The 20,585-nt window shown below is 53.9% G+C and overlaps 2 protein-coding genes across 4 annotated transcripts in view; both read right to left on the reverse strand.

Moving 5' to 3' along the window:
* Positions 1-20,585, reverse strand: part of AFAP1 (actin filament associated protein 1) — a 97,806-nt gene that overhangs the window by 23,710 nt on the left and 53,511 nt on the right. For 2 of the 3 annotated variants that reach the window (XM_034672170.1, XM_034672168.1), the window contains exons 10-11: positions 14,419-14,630; positions 1,584-1,729 (exon numbers count right to left, since the gene is read on the reverse strand). In XM_034672170.1, the coding sequence (XP_034528061.1) occupies positions 1,584-1,729; positions 14,419-14,630 (358 nt within the window). Of the gene's footprint in view, positions 1-1,583; positions 1,730-14,418; positions 14,631-16,457; positions 16,515-20,585 lie in introns of all 3 variants that reach the window. The other variant, XM_034672169.1, reaches the window with a different exon arrangement.
* Positions 6,782-12,060, reverse strand: LOC117804472 (actin filament-associated protein 1-like). The gene is made up of 2 exons (XM_034672171.1): positions 11,932-12,060; positions 6,782-6,935 (listed from the first exon to the last, which is right to left on the reverse strand). The coding sequence occupies exons 1-2, from the start codon at positions 12,057-12,059 to the stop codon at positions 6,800-6,802; spliced, it is 264 nt and encodes an 87-aa protein (XP_034528062.1). The 5' UTR covers position 12,060; the 3' UTR covers positions 6,782-6,799.

Raw genomic sequence — 20,585 nt, forward strand, 5'->3', positions numbered from 1 at the left:
TCCTTTCTTTCATGTCGCTCCAGATGTGGAGATTTTGCAAAACCTGGTTTATGGACATTACATTTCTTTAAAAGCCAGTTGATTAAATGTGCTCGTTTACTGCATATGCTGAATGATTAGGGGGTTCACTGTAATCCACGTGCACGTGGCCAACGGGACAGGGTGTGTTTATGGAAGAATAATGAATAGGAACAGAAGAGTCAGTACTTGACTCTGTCACCCTGATTTGACACAAAGGACAGTCCGTAAGAACGGGGAGTCTAGACTTCAGGAAACCTCTACCGTCACTGGAGATTTTCTGGAAGAGTCGTACAGAAATTAATCTGTGTGCTCAAGGCTATCCCCCCGGGTTCAGGTGTAACATGGGGCTCGATCCCTCCTAAGAGCCCACGCTGCCTCTCCTGGCCCGGAGCATCCCAGCCAAGCACTAAATGTTTCTGCTACAGCAGCACCCGAGAGGCACTCGGAGACTGCTCGAGCTCCCCGCACACCGCACGCGCCTTCAGACTGGACGGTAGAGCTCAGGGTAGACAGGCCAGTGTCGCTGCGGACACGGGGTCTCCCCATCGCAGAGCTCCGGTGGGCCTGCCCACTGGTATGCTGGTATGCTGGTATGCTGGTATGCTCATGGTCACAGGCGGACGGTACAACTCCAACCCCTGCTTTGTTTTGAGCCACCTGTCCTCGGCCTCCAGTGCAAACTCTCTACCAACGAGGGAAGCAGACGCAGGGGTCCGGGACTGGACACACGAGGCCAGAGGAAGCTCCAGATGTTGCCCTGGACACCGCCTCCCCTCACCTGGTCTCCACAAAGGGGGCTGAGGCACTGAGATGTTACAGAGCCCTTGTCCAGACTTCCCACTTACTAAATACCATGCAGGCCCAGAGCCGGAGTTCCCTCCCCCTCGTCCAGCGCCCCTCCCCCTCACAGCCCCAGGGCATAGGCCTCAGCCCAGTACTATTAGGAAGCCAGTTTTGGCCTATTGGGCTGCCTGAGTCTCCAGTGCCCTTGGGGTCTGTGGATCTAACCTTGAGAACTGCAGTCCGATTATCCTCGTCATTATGTTCAAAACAATGTTTTCATACATATAAGCCTTTTTTAAAAATAAAACCACAACTTAAGTTTTAAAAGCACATGACTGATGACCTTGAAAATTCAGCCCTCCTTACAGCAGATGTAAATCATACGTTGCAGAAGTGTCCCCTTACTCCACGGGTCAGCGATCTAAGGCCATGGGCCACATCCAGTCCCCTGCCTGTGTTTGCAAATAAAGTTTTATCGGAACACAGCACACCTGTTCGCTCACCCACAGTCTGTGGCTGTGATGGCAGAGTGGGTAGTTTCAACCGGAAACGTTTGGCCCCCCAAGCCAACAATACTTACTGTCTTGCACTTTACAGAGAAAGTTTGCCACCCCTGCTCCAATAGAAAATACGGAGGGAGGAAATGACAGATATTTCAGCAGAGCTTGGATCAATATAATATGAAAACAAGAGTCTTTAGTTGTTTTCTCCTCCGAGTCTACACACAAAAAACATTAAAAAACTAGTGAAAGAAAAGGGCCACTTCGCACGGATCTTACCAGAAGGTCTGCTTGGCCGTCTGGATGACGTTCGCAGACGTCTCCACGTCGATATAGTCGTAGTGCAAGGCCCCAGGATCTGTGGAGGACCCTGTCTCGGCCAGCAAAATCCCAATCCATCGGCCCATGTCCTCAGAAGAGGAGGCCTGGGGGGGAGAAGGGAGAAGCGGGCAGGTGCTTAAGTAATGGCTGTTTCAGGTGCGTGTCATCAGTGGACAGTAACAGTAGCAGGTGCAGCTGTGGGTGATAACAGGACACTTACACAGACGGTCTCAAAGTACCTTCCCACATGATGCTTTTAAAGACAAAGGGAAAGCCCAGGACGTGTGCAGCGGGGAGCTGTGCAGACACCCTGCCCAAGGGGTGGAGTTAACACCATTGGCTGTGGGGCAGGTGATGGGTGCGCTTGCCGGCGGGTCATGCTATAACACCCACCACTGCCTCCACGGGCTCCGGCCGGGGAGCCCACCTGGAGCCCAACAGCAGGGGAACAGCAGATGCACCCAGACCGAGGGGCCTCTACACAGGAAGTGGTCTGTACCCTCTGCATGTCTCCACGCCATGAAACCAGCCAGCTGGAGAAAGACACCGCGGCTGAGGCGACACATGGCCCGGGGTTTCCTCCTGCCTGCAAGGGACACTGTCCAGCTTGGAAAAGCCGATGCAGATCTATGACCCAGATTACAGAGCTGTGTGAATGTTAATTTCCTGATTTTGATAATTATATTCCGGTTTTGGTAAGGGAACGCTTTTGTTTTCAGCAAATTCGCAATGAGACATTGAGGGATAAAGGGGCAACACGGCTATAAAATGTTCTGAGAAACTTCACACAGAAGGAGAGGCATGGGGGAGGGGGAGCACAGGAGACCCCTCACACGGGAAAATGCTGCTGTTGGGGGTAGGGATGGAGGGTGCGTGGAAATTATTTCTACTATTATCACGACTTTCCTGAAATGCTGAAATTATCTCAAAGTAGAAGTTAAAATGACCTTAGAAAACATGCAGATTAAATTTACTGGCTGGTGCACCGCATTTCATGACTGACCAGGGCAGGGCTGCCTGTGTGTGTCGGGCGTCGTGTGGCTCTGTGTGTGCACACGTGTGTGTGTGTGATTGATGACCCGGACATGGAGGAAGGGGCCGCCCTCCCTCACAAGGACTGGGGGCCTGTCCTTCCTGCCGGCTGCTGGTGCACAATGGTGCCTTCCTCACCAGGCCGCCCTGGGGTCTTCCCTCTGTCCCCTCTGGGATCAGGCGCGGGCCAACTCAGACCGCCCCCCTCACTCCCCCTCCCAGGTCTGCTGCCGAAGTTCGCACGGACTCTGGCCCGACACTCATGTTTTACAGGTGAATCAAAGAGCCGAGAGAGACAAAAAGATATGGTGTGATGCTAGTGTGGGCAGAAGGAGGACTGGGGCCCAGATGTGCGGACCCCAGGCGGTCCTAGGACCATGAGTCCGCAGCCGGCCGCCATCCATCCTGGCCATCCAGCCTCGCAGGCTACCAGCCCGTGGNCGTGTGTGTGTGTGATTGATGACCCGGACATGGAGGAAGGGGCCGCCCTCCCTCACAAGGACTGGGGGCCTGTCCTTCCTGCCGGCTGCTGGTGCACAATGGTGCCTTCCTCACCAGGCCGCCCTGGGGTCTTCCCTCTGTCCCCTCTGGGATCAGGCGCGGGCCAACTCAGACCGCCCCCCTCACTCCCCCTCCCAGGTCTGCTGCCGAAGCTCGCACGGACTCTGGCCCGACACTCATGTTTTACAGGTGAATCAAAGAGCCGAGAGAGACAAAAAGATATGGTGTGATGCTAGTGTGGGCAGAAGGAGGACTGGGGCCCAGATGTGCGGACCCCAGGCGGTCCTAGGACCATGAGTCCGCAGCCGGCCGCCATCCATCCTGGCCATCCAGCCTCGCAGGCTACCAGCCCGTGGGACAAAGAACTCCAGCGCCAGTCTTTTCCTGCCCCCGCCAAAAATAGTCTTTTCTGTGAAAAGAGTCTCTGAAAGGAACTCCTACCTGCTAGCAAGACCTTCCAGACGGCCTCACAGGCTACCCTGACCTTGGCCCCAAGGCCCAGGCTTGCTGCTGTCCATCTATCCCCACAGTCCATTAGAATCTGGCCCCACAACTGAGTAATGGGGCACCCAGCCTGTGCAGCAAACCTAACGCAGCCCCGTTTCTGCCACCGACGCAGCCCGCGTCCTCGAACTCTGGAAGTTCACACCACTGGCACTTGTGCACAGGTGCATGTGTGTGCGAGTCTTTGCGTCTGAGTCATGATAACAAAAAGATTAAAAAAAAAGGGGGGTCTGAGGTAATAGTGGGCAGAAAATAAACTGTAATAGATGGAAAGTAACATTGGCAGTCTCAGCAGACAGCTAAGAAACCGGTTTCAGTTGTTTTTCTGCTTTAGTGAAGAATTCGTTCCAGAAAAGCAGGCAGGCACAGAACGAATGCACACAAAGCCGAGGGCTCCTCAGAATTAAAGGTGTTCTTTCGGTTTCTGTGGGATTGACACACAAGCCAGTCTGTAAGGTTGTCTAAAAACACCTGTTTCGNCCATTTTAAAGGTCTTTATAAATTGCTTTGCATTTACAAAAAAAGAGAGAAATATTAATTCCTATGTTATGCTCATTTTACCCTATTTTTATATCCTTCTGGCAGCATCTCCTTCTGCCAGACTGTAATTACAGCCTTTTGTTACAAAAATAGGAGCAGTCTGAAATCTCACGGGAGGAGCACTTCCGTCCCTTTGCAGCAACTTTGAGGTGTCTATTTTTGTGATGTGGGGACCCTCGTGCCATCTAAACACAGAGGCCCACACGCACAAGCCCGGACAGGATGGCTCCATTAGAATGGCCTGCAACAGCTGTCCAGGGTGATTTAAGTGCCCTAGATGGACAAAAACCTCCCAGATACCAGAGGATCAAGCCACATGGAACACTTAGAAAACAGAGACTGCATAGAGGTTTGTAGACTAAGAGCACATCAGGAGATCCTCTGGGAGACTCACTTCGATCTGGTGCTGGCGTTGGGGGGCCCCTGAGGATGACTGAAGTCGATACGCTGCTGAAATGTCAGGTGTGGGCTCAGAAAGTACCAACTTCATGACACCAAGAAAGGAGGCCTGGCAAAGGAGGAGCTGCCTGGTGATGGAGCCCGGTGTGCACGGGCCCAGTGGAACGAGAGCCTGAGCTTCAAGGAAGCCCCCACTAAGCCAGCGGGCCGCAAACACTGTGCATAGGACCTTGCGTGTTCCACACCGCCATCCATGTACAGAAACAATTGCTAACAATTGCTAAATGCAAAGCCCTTCCAGAATGGCGGAGTTTTATCTCTGAGACAGGGGACGCTGTGCGTGCTCTGAAGAAGCTCATTCCGGGGGACGGCCTGAACCCGCGTGACCCACACCTAAGGGCACGCGGCGGGGGGTGGGGGGTAGCGCCCGTGCAGACCTGGGGCTTGTCCAGGCGCTCAGCCCACCCTGCAGCTTGTGTGTGGAAGCTAAGGAAGAAGGGAGAAAACCCTTTCAGGAAAAGGGTCATACGGGGCCTTCAGGCAGGAAGGTCTGGACACAGGTTTGTGTGTTGTCTGTCCAGTGCAGTTGGCGGCCGAGGCCAAGGGCCCAGAGCAGCAGACCGCTCTGTGGGGATGAGTTTGGTGGCTGGGCCTACAATGAGGGCGCCTGCTCCAGGGGAGCTGGTGGTCGCCCAGAACCAACAGAAGCCAGGACAGCCAGGGACCACCCTGGACAGGCTCACTCCTGGGAGGACGCACAGAGACCACTTGAGATCCCGCTCTCACGGAGGTCACCATGCGGCCTTCCGTAAGTGGGTGGGCTCAGGGAAGGAGGGCTGGGGCTATCGTGGCACGGGAGCCCCTCAGACTCTGGAGACCCTGGTGGGAAGGGTGGAGGTGCAGATGGGGGCCAGGAGCTTGCGTTTTCTCACTGGGGCAGGACTCATCCCCAGCCCTGACCACCTCGGTCACAGACAGGAGACCATCTGGGGGACTTGTAGCCAGGGCGGGGCTGTGCAGTGGCTCTGCTCCTACCCCGCACCCACATCCCAGCACGGCCCCTAATGTTCATGTGAGCCTGCCAGGCCCGGTCCTCACTCTGCTCTACCTCCCCTCCCCCTGCACTTGTAGCCCTGCTGGACCAGAAGGCCATTATCCCTAGTGCAGAGCCCGGGTGCTGGGGGACGTGCAGAAAATCAGGAAGGAGGGAGAGAGGGTAGGCAGGCCTCTAGCAAGGAGCCTGTGAACAAATCCCTGCAGGAACCCCAGGGCAGGCCCAAGGGGGTGGAAGGAAGGATACCCATGACAAGATGTCCAAGACCCTGGGGACACATGACATACAGTGTGTGGTAATTGGCTGGCCACCTCTGACCCAGACCACAGAAACCTTTTCAGTCTGCTTCTATTTCTGACTCCGGGAGTCCTTGCTTGACCCCCACACTTCCCTCAAGAAGGCTGTGGTCCCCCGGTTCCTGCCTCGGGCAGGTGTGGATTTTATGACCATGGAAAACAGGGAGCTGATTGGGGACATCCATCAAAGTACTGAGAAAAGAATGGGTGAGCAAAACAGCAAGAAAAAAAATCTAACATACTTTCCTAGTTTGAAAAAAAAAAACCCAATAATCACCACATTCTCTGTCAACTTTTGAAACAGATCTTGACAGATGCCCACTTTAAGCCCACCTAATACCGGGGGACCAATGGGAGGCTGGTTTCTCAAGTGCCTCTCTATGAGCCTGTGGACTCTGTGGGCCTCACGCCTGGTGGCCCAGGACACAGCACGGGGCCTGGCCCAGGGAGCGTGCAGTAGGCCACCGCCCTGGCAACACCTCCTTTGTGATGCGAGTTCTCGGAGCTCTTCTCCAAGCACTGACTGCTGGGCGATAACCTCTCCTGTGCTCTCTTTTGATGTATCCAGTTACAGTCGCTAACGCACTGCCCTCCGCTCAGTATTCTGGGCCCTGCGGAGATACTAAAGCCAGGACCCTGAATGACGGGGTCCCGGCATCCGGTTACCAGCTTGTGCAGATACCGATGAACAGCTGGTCAAAACCAAGCGGAGGATGGACGGGGCGCAGTCTGCCTCCTACCCCAGAGCACGGCAGACAGCCCTCGGCTCTTGGCCGCAAGTCAGGGCTCCCGGGTTACAGGCGTCCTCCCAGCGCCCCACTTCGAACGCACCGGAGCCCAGACGCTCGTCAGAAGGGCACACTCACCGCGCCGTTAATGCACGGGACGTCGTCGTAGTGCAGCGCCGTGCCGCTGGGGTGTGCGTAGCCGTTCGTGGTGCTCCCCAGGTACGGGTTGGCTGAGATCCCGCGTCTGTTCATGAAACTGCGGGAGAAGAAGTGGGTTAGTCGCCCCCAAGCAACCCCGTCTTCCCTGAGTCCCGCTACACGTTCAGGGCCCGGCCGGAGGTGACAGGGCCGGAAGCACTAGTGGCACCCCAGCAGCAGTGGGGTGTCCGGAGAGTGCCGAGGACAGTGCCGAGAGCAGCCACCCCGCAGGATGGTGGCAAGGACGGTGGTAGTGCGCACTGGACATGAAGCACCGTCTGGCACATGCCACACGTAACCGCGTTCAATACACGCAGCGTGTTTCGTATCCGCAGGACGCAGAGGGCGCGCCCAGCTTACCGCCTGCTTCCTGGGGCACGGCCTCCACCCTCCGCGAGGTACACACCGTCTGTGGCTGCTTTCCAGCCTTTGGACGCCTCTTTCATAAGCCTGTCAATGTCAACACTCAAAGGCGGAGACACAGTGGACAAAATGGAAGGATTTACCATCTGGCCTCTTTTGGGAAAGTTCACGGACCCCCAGCTCGTTTCAGCACTTAGTCCACACACATTTCTCAAGTCTCCTGTGTTCACACGGCACCACTGCCACCGCACCTCCATGCCACTCACCTCCCGCCCCTGAAACTGGGGAAGCTGACAGTGGCCAGTGTGTGTCTCCAGGAGACCAGCCAGAGGGGTCACCCTCCGCTCACAGCGCACTGGCACCCGCGGCGCTCCCAGAGCAGTCAGCCCTGTGTGGCCTGCAGGGCTCCGCGGCCACCGACTGCTCCGCGGTCCCCTCTGCCCAGCAGCTCTCCTCCTGAGCCCCTGTGGTTCTTCCAGCCCCAGCGGGGATTCACTTCCCCGTGAGAGCCCCCCCGAGTCCCCGCAGTAGGCAGCATCCCCCCCACCCTGTGCCCTGGAGTCGCTGTCCTTCCATTCCTGGGTGTACTGCTCATCGCCACCTGACATGTCCTGTGATTAGCGTGTCCCCCAGAATGTCAGCCTCAGGAGAGTACAGCCGTGGTCACTCCTGCTCGTTCTGGACCTCATGTGTCGGGCCCAGGAGGCTCTTGGCCAATGCGTGCTGGATGCACGGACCTGCCAGTGGCTGACTCGTGAAGTTATGTTTGTTAGAAGTGGGAGATGTCAGTGCCCAGGGAAGACAGAACCCAGAGAGCACTTCCTACAACCTAAAATAAGTAAATAGCTAAACTAAAATACTATGGAATTATATATATATATAACTTTTTGTTTTTTTTTTTTTTAATGTAGGCTCCGCACCCAGCATGGAGCCTAGCACGGGGCTCAAACTCACAGCCCTGAGATTAAGACCTGAGCTTCAATCAAGAGTTGGATGGTTAACCAGCTGAGCCACCCAGGTGCCCCCCAAAATAATACTTTTTAAAAACCGTGTTTCTTTGCACCATCTTACATTTCTGTGATAACTAGATGCATAAAAATGGGAGGAAACGAAACTGGTGAGGGCAAGACAGGGAAGGAGGAGGTCTCGGGGCGAGGCCAGCCCCTGGTTCCCTGGAGAAGCGGAGGAGCCTGAGGTCCAGGGGGCCCCTCCCCGCCGTTCCGCGTGCAGGCGCGCCCTCTGCTGGGCAAAGGCAGGCACGGCAGTCCAGCCTCACACAGGCTCTTTAATGTGTGCAGCAAGGGACAAAAACCTATAGGATTATTCTGTACTTAAAACACAGATGATTATGTATAGGAAAAGGAAATGTGTAGAAAAGGAACATTCAAGAAGGAAAGAGAAAAATTTAAGCATGTAAGTCTTCTGCCACAACAGAGGATTTTTTGTTTCAAAATATATATTTAAGTTTTTCTAATGTAAACGTCTCATTTGAGGGGATTTGGGGGTGAGGCATCATGTGCACGGCTGACGCACACCCCACACGGCGGTCACTGACCGGGCGTCCGGAGCCCTGGCAACGGGGACTGTCACAGGCTGGCTGTGTGGCACTGTGCACACGGGGCAGGGACGCCAGGATGGAGCGGGGAGCACCAGGGGCAGGACAGAGCTCAGACTGGACACCAGCAGGGCACTGCGAGTCACGGGGCGTGGAAATGAGCAAGGTCACAGATGCATGGGCTGCCCAGCGGGAAGAGGCTTGGGCCTTCTGTGGAGGGACCTGCACCCCAACACAGGCATCTGGGCCCTAGGCAGCAGGTGCACCCCCGTCTGGGGACCAGGCCCCCATCCTCTGCCGGGTGCAACAGAGGTTTTACCCACATATAAAAGTGGAAGCGAGGTAAGAGAGTCCACGCCACTTGTTAAAAACGTAAGCCTCTCAGAGGAAGTACATGTACTGTGCGAAAACACAGCATAAGGTCTACCGTCTTTCATGGCTAAGTGGACAGTTCTGGGGCAGTAAGTGCATTGAGGTGGCCGGGCGGCCAGCACCACCCTCCACGCCCAGCCCCAGCCCTGGGCCCACATCTGCCTCCCGCCTCCCGCCTCTGTGGATGGGCCACAGGAGTGCATCCGACAGAACGCGTCCTCCTGCCTCTGTCTTGTTCACCCAGCACAACACCCTCGGGGTTCATCCCTGTTTTAAGGGGTTTCCGTGAGACGGTGACTCAGGTGAATGGGTCCCTCCCAGTCTGTGCACTGCCCTCTCTTTGCCACACTGATCCACGGCCTTCTAGCTCCACCACTCTGACTATAGATCACTCACAGATCTCCAATGGGGCGTCGCTTGAAAACAGTTTCAGGAAAAAAATTCAGAATGTTTCCCTTGTGTCATATAATCTATGCATCTCATTTAAAAATAGGCTAGGCCTTGGGGAAATAGATTCCGACTGTTTACTGTTACTGATATTCCTAAATACACCACTTCTCTCGGGAGAATTTAAATGACTATTTTTTCTTTTACTGCTTTCTTCCCAAAATATACCATTGTTCTCTCCCCCTCAGACATATCCAGAGCACAGACACTCCCCCTGACGACCTTGAAAGGATTCATTAACTGGCTGCCAATTTGCATAAAAGCAAAAATTAATTTAATCTCAGGACATTTATTACCCTGGCAAGCTGCCATATTTTATATTTTGAACATCATTTACTTGTTAAATTTCTTCTCTCAAGTTTTATATGCATGTTTAGCTAGAGAACTGAAAAACGAGAATAACCTCTATTGCTAGCTAACGTTTATAAAGATTTTAATGAGGTAGCCAAAATTCCTGCAGCCATAAACTTCTTATGCACATATTTTCAACAAATAATTTTTCAATATTGCAATCTACGTTCCTTTCTCAAAACCAGGACCTTCCCACATTTGGTTTCGATTAATATTCCACTCATCTGGAAAGTAGAGGCCGTTTTGTTCTGGGGGAAATACTGTTACTCGGGCTGCTCTGATGTGGGGTTCTTCACTGGGTGATTACAGCTGAAGACACACGTGCACGAGGAGGGGCTCCGTGATCTAACAAAGTTCCAAGGAAGCAGTTAAAAGCCACAAACTCCTTTCTTTCATGTCGCTCCAGATGTGGAGATTTTGCAAAACCTGGTTTATGGACATTACATTTCTTTAAAAGCCAGTTGATTAAATGTGCTCGTTTACTGCATATGCTGAATGATTAGGGGGTTCACTGTAATCCACGTGCACGTGGCCAACGGGACAGGGTGTGTTTATGGAAGAATAATGAATAGGAACAGAAGAGTCAGTACTTGACTCTGTCACCCTGATTTGACACAAAGGACAGTCCGTAAGAACGGGGAGTCTAGACTTCAGGAAACCTCTACCGTCACTGGAGATTTTCTGGAAGAGTCGTACAGAAATTAATCTGTGTGCTCAAGGCTATCCCCCCGGGTTCAGGTGTAACATGGGGCTCGATCCCTCCTAAGAGCCCACGCTGCCTCTCCTGGCCCGGAGCATCCCAGCCAAGCACTAAATGTTTCTGCTACAGCAGCACCCGAGAGGCACTCGGAGACTGCTCGAGCTCCCCGCACACCGCACGCGCCTTCAGACTGGACGGTAGAGCTCAGGGTAGACAGGCCAGTGTCGCTGCGGACACGGGGTCTCCCCATCGCAGAGCTCCGGTGGGCCTGCCCACTGGTATGCTGGTATGCTGGTATGCTGGTATGCTCATGGTCACAGGCGGACGGTACAACTCCAACCCCTGCTTTGTTTTGAGCCACCTGTCCTCGGCCTCCAGTGCAAACTCTCTACCAACGAGGGAAGCAGACGCAGGGGTCCGGGACTGGACACACGAGGCCAGAGGAAGCTCCAGATGTTGCCCTGGACACCGCCTCCCCTCACCTGGTCTCCACAAAGGGGGCTGAGGCACTGAGATGTTACAGAGCCCTTGTCCAGACTTCCCACTTACTAAATACCATGCAGGCCCAGAGCCGGAGTTCCCTCCCCCTCGTCCAGCGCCCCTCCCCCTCACAGCCCCAGGGCATAGGCCTCAGCCCAGTACTATTAGGAAGCCAGTTTTGGCCTATTGGGCTGCCTGAGTCTCCAGTGCCCTTGGGGTCTGTGGATCTAACCTTGAGAACTGCAGTCCGATTATCCTCGTCATTATGTTCAAAACAATGTTTTCATACATATAAGCCTTTTTTAAAAATAAAACCACAACTTAAGTTTTAAAAGCACATGACTGATGACCTTGAAAATTCAGCCCTCCTTACAGCAGATGTAAATCATACGTTGCAGAAGTGTCCCCTTACTCCACGGGTCAGCGATCTAAGGCCATGGGCCACATCCAGTCCCCTGCCTGTGTTTGCAAATAAAGTTTTATCGGAACACAGCACACCTGTTCGCTCACCCACAGTCTGTGGCTGTGATGGCAGAGTGGGTAGTTTCAACCGGAAACGTTTGGCCCCCCAAGCCAACAATACTTACTGTCTTGCACTTTACAGAGAAAGTTTGCCACCCCTGCTCCAATAGAAAATACGGAGGGAGGAAATGACAGATATTTCAGCAGAGCTTGGATCAATATAATATGAAAACAAGAGTCTTTAGTTGTTTTCTCCTCCGAGTCTACACACAAAAAACATTAAAAAACTAGTGAAAGAAAAGGGCCACTTCGCACGGATCTTACCAGAAGGTCTGCTTGGCCGTCTGGATGACGTTCGCAGACGTCTCCACGTCGATATAGTCGTAGTGCAAGGCCCCAGGATCTGTGGAGGACCCTGTCTCGGCCAGCAAAATCCCAATCCATCGGCCCATGTCCTCAAGAAGAGGAGGCCTGGGGGGGAGAAGGGAGAAGCGGGCAGGTGCTTAAGTAATGGCTGTTTCAGGTGCGTGTCATCAGTGGACAGTAACAGTAGCAGGTGCAGCTGTGGGTGATAACAGGACACTTACACAGACGGTCTCAAAGTACCTTCCCACATGATGCTTTTAAAGACAAAGGGAAAGCCCAGGACGTGTGCAGCGGGGAGCTGTGTAGACACCCTGCCCAAGGGGTGGAGTTAACACCATTGGCTGTGGGGCAGGTGATGGGTGCGCTTGCCGGCGGGTCATGCTATAACACCCACCACTGCCTCCACGGGCTCCGGCCGGGGAGCCCACCTGGAGCCCAACAGCAGGGGAACAGCAGATGCACCCAGACCGAGGGGCCTCTACACAGGAAGTGGTCTGTACCCTCTGCATGTCTCCACGCCATGAAACCAGCCAGCTGGAGAAAGACACCGCGGCTGAGGCGACACATGGCCCGGGGTTTCCTCCTGCCTGCAAGGGACACTGTCCAGCTTGGAAAAGCCGATGCAGATCTATGACCCAGATTACAGAGCTGTGTGAATGTTAATTTCCTGATTTTGATAATTATATTCCGGTTTTGGTAAGGGAACGCTTTTGTTTTCAGCAAATTCGCAATGAGACATTGAGGGATAAAGGGGCAACACGGCTATAAAATGTTCTGAGAAACTTCACACAGAAGGAGAGGCATGGGGGAGGGGGAGCACAGGAGACCCCTCACACGGGAAAATGCTGCTGTTGGGGGTAGGGATGGAGGGTGCGTGGAAATTATTTCTACTATTATCACGACTTTCCTGAAATGCTGAAATTATCTCAAAGTAGAAGTTAAAATGACCTTAGAAAACATGCAGATTAAATTTACTGGCTGGTGCACCGCATTTCATGACTGACCAGGGCAGGGCTGCCTGTGTGTGTCGGGCGTCGTGTGGCTCTGTGTGTGCACACGTGTGTGTGTGTGTGATTGATGACCCGGACATGGAGGAAGGGGCCGCCCTCCCTCACAAGGACTGGGGGCCTGTCCTTCCTGCCGGCTGCTGGTGCACAATGGTGCCTTCCTCACCAGGCCGCCCTGGGGTCTTCCCTCTGTCCCCTCTGGGATCAGGCGCGGGCCAACTCAGACCGCCCCCCTCACTCCCCCTCCCAGGTCTGCTGCCGAAGCTCGCACGGACTCTGGCCCGACACTCATGTTTTACAGGTGAATCAAAGAGCCGAGAGAGACAAAAAGATATGGTGTGATGCTAGTGTGGGCAGAAGGAGGACTGGGGCCCAGATGTGCGGACCCCAGGCGGTCCTAGGACCATGAGTCCGCAGCCGGCCGCCATCCATCCTGGCCATCCAGCCTCGCAGGCTACCAGCCCGTGGGACAAAGAACTCCAGCGCCAGTCTTTTCCTGCCCCCGCCAAAAATAGTCTTTTCTGTGAAAAGAGTCTCTGAAAGGAACTCCTACCTGCTAGCAAGACCTTCCAGACGGCCTCACAGGCTACCCTGACCTTGGCCCCAAGGCCCAGGCTTGCTGCTGTCCATCTATCCCCACAGTCCATTAGAATCTGGCCCCACAACTGAGTAATGGGGCACCCAGCCTGTGCAGCAAACCTAACGCAGCCCCGTTTCTGCCACCGACGCAGCCCGCGTCCTCGAACTCTGGAAGTTCACACCACTGGCACTTGTGCACAGGTGCATGTGTGTGCGAGTCTTTGCGTCTGAGTCATGATAACAAAAAGATTAAAAAAAAAGGGGGGTCTGAGGTAATAGTGGGCAGAAAATAAACTGTAATAGATGGAAAGTAACATTGGCAGTCTCAGCAGACAGCTAAGAAACCGGTTTCAGTTGTTTTTCTGCTTTAGTGAAGAATTCGTTCCAGAAAAGCAGGCAGGCACAGAACGAATGCACACAAAGCCGAGGGCTCCTCAGAATTAAAGGTGTTCTTTCGGTTTCTGTGGGATTGACACACAAGCCAGTCTGTAAGGTTGTCTAAAAACACCTGTTTCGTCTCTAAAGAACATTCCAAAAGGCAAGTTAAAGAAATACCATTGTTTCACAGGTGGACCATAGTTAGGGGAAAAACGAGTTATTTTTCTGCTGCTTTTTAAAAAGCAGTGCGCTGTATGGGGTCGCCTATTTCTTCTCCACAAAGAGGCAGGCAGGGGAAAGGAAGCCGGGTGGTGGGCCGGCACAGGGCGGCCTGTACCGTGTAGGAAGAATGGGCACCGGCACAGGGAGGAGTTGACAGAAAAGGCCGGCAGAGGCCACCACGGTGGGCACGAAGGCCACAGCCGGAAGCCACGGTAGCCCGGGGAAGGATGTCTGAGCGTGGCCGCGGGCAGCACCTTACCTCCAGCACGGCCACCTCCTGTCCGTTGCGAAGCAGTCGGAACGTCAGGGGGTGTCTGGAGTCCAAGCCCGGGATCACGTCACAGCCGCGGAGAGGAATAGAAACAATGTGGGTCTTGAGATCGGTCCTGTCCTTGTGGAAGATGAGCTTGTTATCCTTGACTCGACACCAGCGCTCCCGCCAGCGGCTGTTGGACAGCACGTTGAGATAGCCTACGAGGGGACCGACGGCACATGGTCAGCGCGTGGAAACCAACCCCCCGCCCCACGGCTTGGCCGCTACCTTCAGCCAGCTTTGCGGGCTCCTCGTCAGGCAGACAGCCCATCACAGAATCCCCACCCCAGAACTCCGCAGTTTGAGGACTTTGTCGGGAGGGTGAAGCCCACCCAGATCGAAAGGCCTGGGTCTGAAAACACGTCTCTGACCCTGAACGACACCTTCGCTGTTCTGGGGAGATCTGTGTACCCCTGTACGTGGGATTGAATTATAAGAACAATGATCCTCATTTCTAAAAAGGGAAATCTGCTCCAATACGAGAGCCTAATAGCTCTCGTTTGTCACAAACAAATGAGCAGACAAACATACAAAATGTGAGCTAACGAGGCTGGGGAGCTGCTTTCACAGGGCGGCTGCTCCTGGCACCCGCTCCACAACGCGAGGGGAAGACTGCCCCCTGCCTTCGGGACAGAGGAAGGCAGTGACACGGCACAGAAGACTCAGATCAAGAGGGAAGAAATAAAACCAGGATGTCTGGAGTCATCCAGCCGCCTTTTCAGTTCCCGCAGGCGGACCCATGTGCACGCACGCCCACGCACACCACTCAAAAACAAAACACAACGCAGCCTCCCCAGTTCTGATTTTTATAATGCCTTTCAAAGGGTTTGGGGGGATTTGTTTTGCTTCTCTCTGCGTCTCTAACAGAGTTTTTGCGTCTTACACACGTCATTAGCAGTGGGTATGTGCTATGCAATCCCATAAAACAAAACCCCGAACACGCAGCTAAGTTACAGGGCTTCACGATGCTTTCTACACGGCCGATAAATGTTTGCTCAATGAATTCCTGAGGTGAACACATGAAGCGGAAACTTTCCTTTGGCTTGTGGGACATCCATTCTACTGATAACCCCTAAATGCAAGGTACGCAGCTTCTCCTGGGGCTAAAGCTTTATGTGGGGCCTACGTTGCTGTGTTTGTAAGATCAGAGAAAAAGGGGAGAAGCCAGCCCATTGGCTCAAGTGCCTGGGACCCAAGTTCCTTCTATTTTGTGCATTTAGGAGAGTGGAGGGAGGAGAAGAGAGGCTGGGGTCCAATTGGGGTCTGAGAGGGCTCCTCTGTGAAGGAGAGGGTCACTCCTGATCTGTGACTGGTGCCACCCAGCAAAGCCTGACCTTATTTTATTTTTTAAAGATTTTATTTATTTATTTGTCAGAGAGAGAGAGAGAAAGCACACAAGCAGGAAGAGTGGCAGAGGGAGAAGCAGACTCCCTGCTGAGCAGGGAGCCCGATGCAGGGCTAGATCCGAGGACCCCGGGATCATGACCTGAGATGAAGGCAGACGCTCTACTGACTGATCCACCCAGGCGCCCCCCTGAAACTCTTTTAAAAAATTGAAAATGGCAGATAGAGAGTAGTTACTGTCACTCCGTAAAATACCATTTGTAAATGATGTCGTTCTCATACATTTAGTCTAAAAAAAAAAAAAGCAAGTTCTACTTAAAAACATACAGTCAATGACAACATCTGAGCCACACAGTGGCCGTCAGAACCAGGGACACCTGTGCTGTCAGTGCCGAAGCACGAGGAAAGCCTTCTTCGATGTTTACGAGAGGACTGCCACCTGTATCCATCACGCGTGCGCCAAGCGTGACCAACACGCGGGGCCTAGAGCCAGACGTGATGGCATATCTAAGAGGAACTGGGCTGCACACAGCTGATCTCCAGGAACTGAGGTCATATGGGTGAGCGAGTTTCACAAGGACGTCCTGGGCTCCAGGACACGGGCAGACCTTGTGCCTGGGGCTGGCGAAAGGGAGACCCACCTGCCGAGTGGTCCAGGGACAGGGCGCCCTCACCAAGGTGCAAGGACTTCTGTGGGCCTGGAGGAGAAGGAGCACGAGAAACAAAGGCTTGAAACATCCAATGACCGGATGATAGGAGCCTTGGAAACTGTTGGAGCCCGGCCTTGATGTACAAGGGGATGGGGAAGTGAGATGCTCAGACATTTACTGAGGACTTTAGGCAATAAGGCCTAAGAGCATAGCTGACTTCTTGATAACAATGACCAGGTTCTTTTTAAGCTTGCACGGGAATTTCTATCGTAGAATTCGGCACTGGGGGACACTCTGGCTCAGGTGTACCCCTTTGCAGTGTGGAGGGAGCAGTTCCCGAGCATGCTCTACTGGTCAAGGGGATGGTAATCTCTGGAACAGGTCAAGACACTCTCAGGATCTTTTCTTCCTTGACCGCACCAGACCCAAAGTCACCAATGCTATGAATTTCTCGACATTTGAGTCACAAAAGGAATGATTATATTGGACAAACCTTTTATTTAGAGCATGACATCATAGGGAATTACCATATTTTAATGCCTTTTTCAGATTTATTTTCAGTTCCCAAAAGGGAAAAGCAAAAAGAAAATCACAGTGGCTGAGAGGCCTGTTTCTACAAACAGGAAAACCCATGGTAACAGGCCTCCACTGCCAGGCTCACTGCCCCTTGCTCTTCTCTGAAAGGGGGGGCCTAAAATTCCCATCTTCCGGGTAGGGAGCACAGGGAAATGGCAACCGGCCCGTCTAAGGCGCCTGGAGTCACGGGGTGGGTTCCCATGCCCCCGGACACGGGGGCAGAGCTGGTGGGCCTCATGCATAGTTCAGCCCGAGCACACGCCCACCACTAGGTGGTACCAGAGTGCAGCCAGGCTGGCGGACTGCGGGGACAGAGGACTGTGGGGACAGCGGGGTCCTCCAGGTCCAGGGCTCCTCCAGGGAGGACCGCACCCCCACCCCAAACTCACCAGCCCACCCGGGGCAGTCCCACGAACTGCGTGAGGCAATTTCAATGCAATGTGATTTCTTTTTAGATACCACCCATCACGTGAGGTGAGATGTTACCGTATCTTTGCAGTTTAGGAAAGTCAGTTTGATGTTTTGAGATTATTCTTGCTCTGAATTCTAAGATTTCTCACAAAACCATGGCAGGAGGCTCAAGGTTTTCAAGGTTTCATTAGAGCTGTAAAAGTAAGTTTATAGGCCCGAGATTAAACAAACACCAGGACAGAGGGGGGAGCAAACACAAACACTCGCACATTCAGCTGTCTGGAGCTCTGGCATCGTGGGCCTCAGCCCCAGCAGCTCTCAGGTTCAAGCAGCTGCAGACCAACAGGCGGAAGTAGGGCTAAGCATCCACCGAGTTCCCCTCAGTGGGGCAGGAAACGTGATGTCTGCCTGCCAGGCTCTGGTCCCGCTCTCGAGAGGCATCTTATCCCAGTGTGACGGCTGGATTCACTTGGCAGGCCTCGGTTTATAATCAGCTGGGAGGAGACATCCCAGGGGGGCCAGAGATACCAAAGGTCATGATGCTGCCAATGGCCGAACCCCGACCCCCCCAGGCACCCAAACCCCACCTGGCCATCTTAGGGGCCTGTCCTCCAACAGGCGCATGTGCCCAAGAACAAGGATGCTGACATCCCAGCGTGGTGACTTATACCAAGAACACTTTCCGCCCCTTGATTGAAGATGGCCTGATTTTTATGGGGTAGATTGTGATAGAAGGTCAGAGGTACAGAACTTCCTTGTATGTCCACTAAAGAACCCTATTGCTGAAAACTTCACGAGGCAAGAACAGCCGAGCTAGGAGGGGCCCTGGAAACACCCAGCAAGGCCCTCCAGCTAGCTCAGCTAACGCTGCCTCACGCAGACCTCTGCTGGAGCCCCGGGACTGCTCCTTCCACCCCGCTCCTGTATTTCTTACGACCCACGCCACGCACCGGCGCTGCCCTCAAGCTGCCTTGAATATGTGTGTGTGCTCAGGTTTTTAAAAATAAGTACGTCAGGTGAACCAACGAGTCATCACAGCAACATTTACTAAGCATAAATTACGACTTAATTATTAAGCACTGAGCTTAGTGTTCACGATTTTATCTTTAGCTTCCTTAGGAAAACAAGGTGAGTACGAGCCCGTTTCACGGAGGAAGAACCTGAGGCTCGGGGAGGTAGTGCCCTTTGCTTGCGGAGATTCCGTCAGCAAGCCGGCTGAGCTGCCCTGCCTGCCAGGCTCAGTGCTGGGCACTGGGGCACGGCCGGGGTGCAAGGTAGTTCTGAGTCTCATCCCAGATACAGGAGAGGAGGCTGCAGAATTGGTCTGAGAGAGACTGTCAGAGGCTCTGAACCGAGCCACGGGGACTCGGGTTTCAGCACAAGACCCTGCTTTTGCAGGTCCCACCTGGTGGCCTGAAGGGTGCCGAGGAGGGGGCTGGTCAGGAAGCTAGAGCGCTGGTCCAGCAAGGGACAGACACAGCAGAGAGGGAGAGGACATGCGTTTCCTGAGTCTGTAGAGAGACTCGTAAGCACCAGACAAGGGCCAACAGAAGATCCTCCTCTGCTCAGGGGCCTGGCGCGCGTCTCAGACCACGGCATGCGCGTGGCTGTGTGCCGTGCTGACCCGGCTGACACCCCCCATCACTGCCAGGCCTCAGGGCTGGAAGGAGTGGGGCTGGAAGTCAGCTGGCCGGGGGACCCACTGCCCCGTCCCCGCTCCCTGTAGGAGTGCCTGCAGAAACCATCTCCTACCCCCGACAGGATTTGTATTATGCGTCTGGAGGCCCACCTGCCCAGCTACATTTCATGGAAGATCTGGATTTGAACCCAGGTCTCAGCCGCTCCCGAGAGCTCTCTTCTGCCTGTGTAGCAGCATGGCCCCTCCGGCCGGGCCCACTCGGCTCTGCTCACAGCCCAGGGGCTGTGGCCGCATGGCCCCAGCTTGGGATGGCGGGTGTCTCGGGCCTTTAACTGCTGACATTTTCGGCCTACAACTTTGCAGCTGTACCAGAATCATTGAGAACAGTCATCCCCCTTCCTTTATCTACAGGCCCTTCTCTGGCCCCGGGACCCAGCGAAGATCTAGATGACCATCTTAAAATCTTGTGGACATTGAAAGTTCTCTTAATAGAGGCAAAAGCTGTCCCCTGAGCTATTCGGTAGAAATGTACACATGTGGGGCGCCTGGGTGGCACAGCAGTTAAGCATCTGCCCTCGGCTCAGGGCATGATCCCGGCGTTATGGGATCGAGCCCCACATCAGGCTCTTCCCGCTATGAGCCTGCTTCTTCCTCTCCCACTCCCCCTGCTTGTGTTCCCTCTCTCGCTGGCTGTCTTTATCTCTGTCAAATAAATAAATAAAATCTTAAAAAAAAAAAAAAGAAATGTACACATGTGCCATGTGTGCAGCTACGGGCTCCAGATTCCCCCTCCTGCCCTCGGGGCGGCCACCTGTGTTTCCACGCAAGTGCCAGCAACTGCATTTCCTGCAGGACCTGCTCACCAGCACAGCAAGGCTGTCTATGAGGGGTCATGCGCGGGAGGATGCAGAAGGCAGGGCAGAGCTGGGTCAGTTTGGCCCCCCCGCCCCCCAGCAGTGTGGCCCCGAGCAGGGCACGGCCTTGGGGGGCTCAGGGTTCTGGTTTGTAATGAGGGTCTGGACCCCAGTGTCTACCTGGCCTTCCACATGAATGTTGCTTTTCATGAAAGCATTTCTACTTCTTCCGCTGACCTAGAGCAGTCTAAACGACAAAAACGAGGGGCTCCTGGGTGCCTCAGTGGTTAAGTGTCTGACACTCGGTTTTCGGCTCAGATTGAGCCCCCGTCAGCCCCACACTCCGCAGGGAGTGTGCTGGAGATTCTCTTTCCCTCTCCCTCTGCCCGTCTCCTGCTCACATGTGCACTCTCTCTTTCTCTCTCTCAAATAAATAAACCTAAAAAAAAAAAAAAAGCCAAAAATGAAGCTAAAAAAGCAGTTCCCTTTGTTGGATAATTCCCTCTTTCCATTTTTAATCCCTAACTCCCCTGCGGGGCCAACCCAAAAGGAAAAACAGTCCCACACCACCAAGTGCTTCTCGCTGCATCAAGAAAGGCAGAGGTGGACAGGAAATAGCACCCTGGCATCAACAAATTC

This window comes from Ailuropoda melanoleuca, chromosome 11 (genome assembly GCF_002007445.2).
Source record: "Ailuropoda melanoleuca isolate Jingjing chromosome 11, ASM200744v2, whole genome shotgun sequence".
Lineage (NCBI taxonomy): Eukaryota > Metazoa > Chordata > Mammalia > Carnivora > Ursidae > Ailuropoda > Ailuropoda melanoleuca.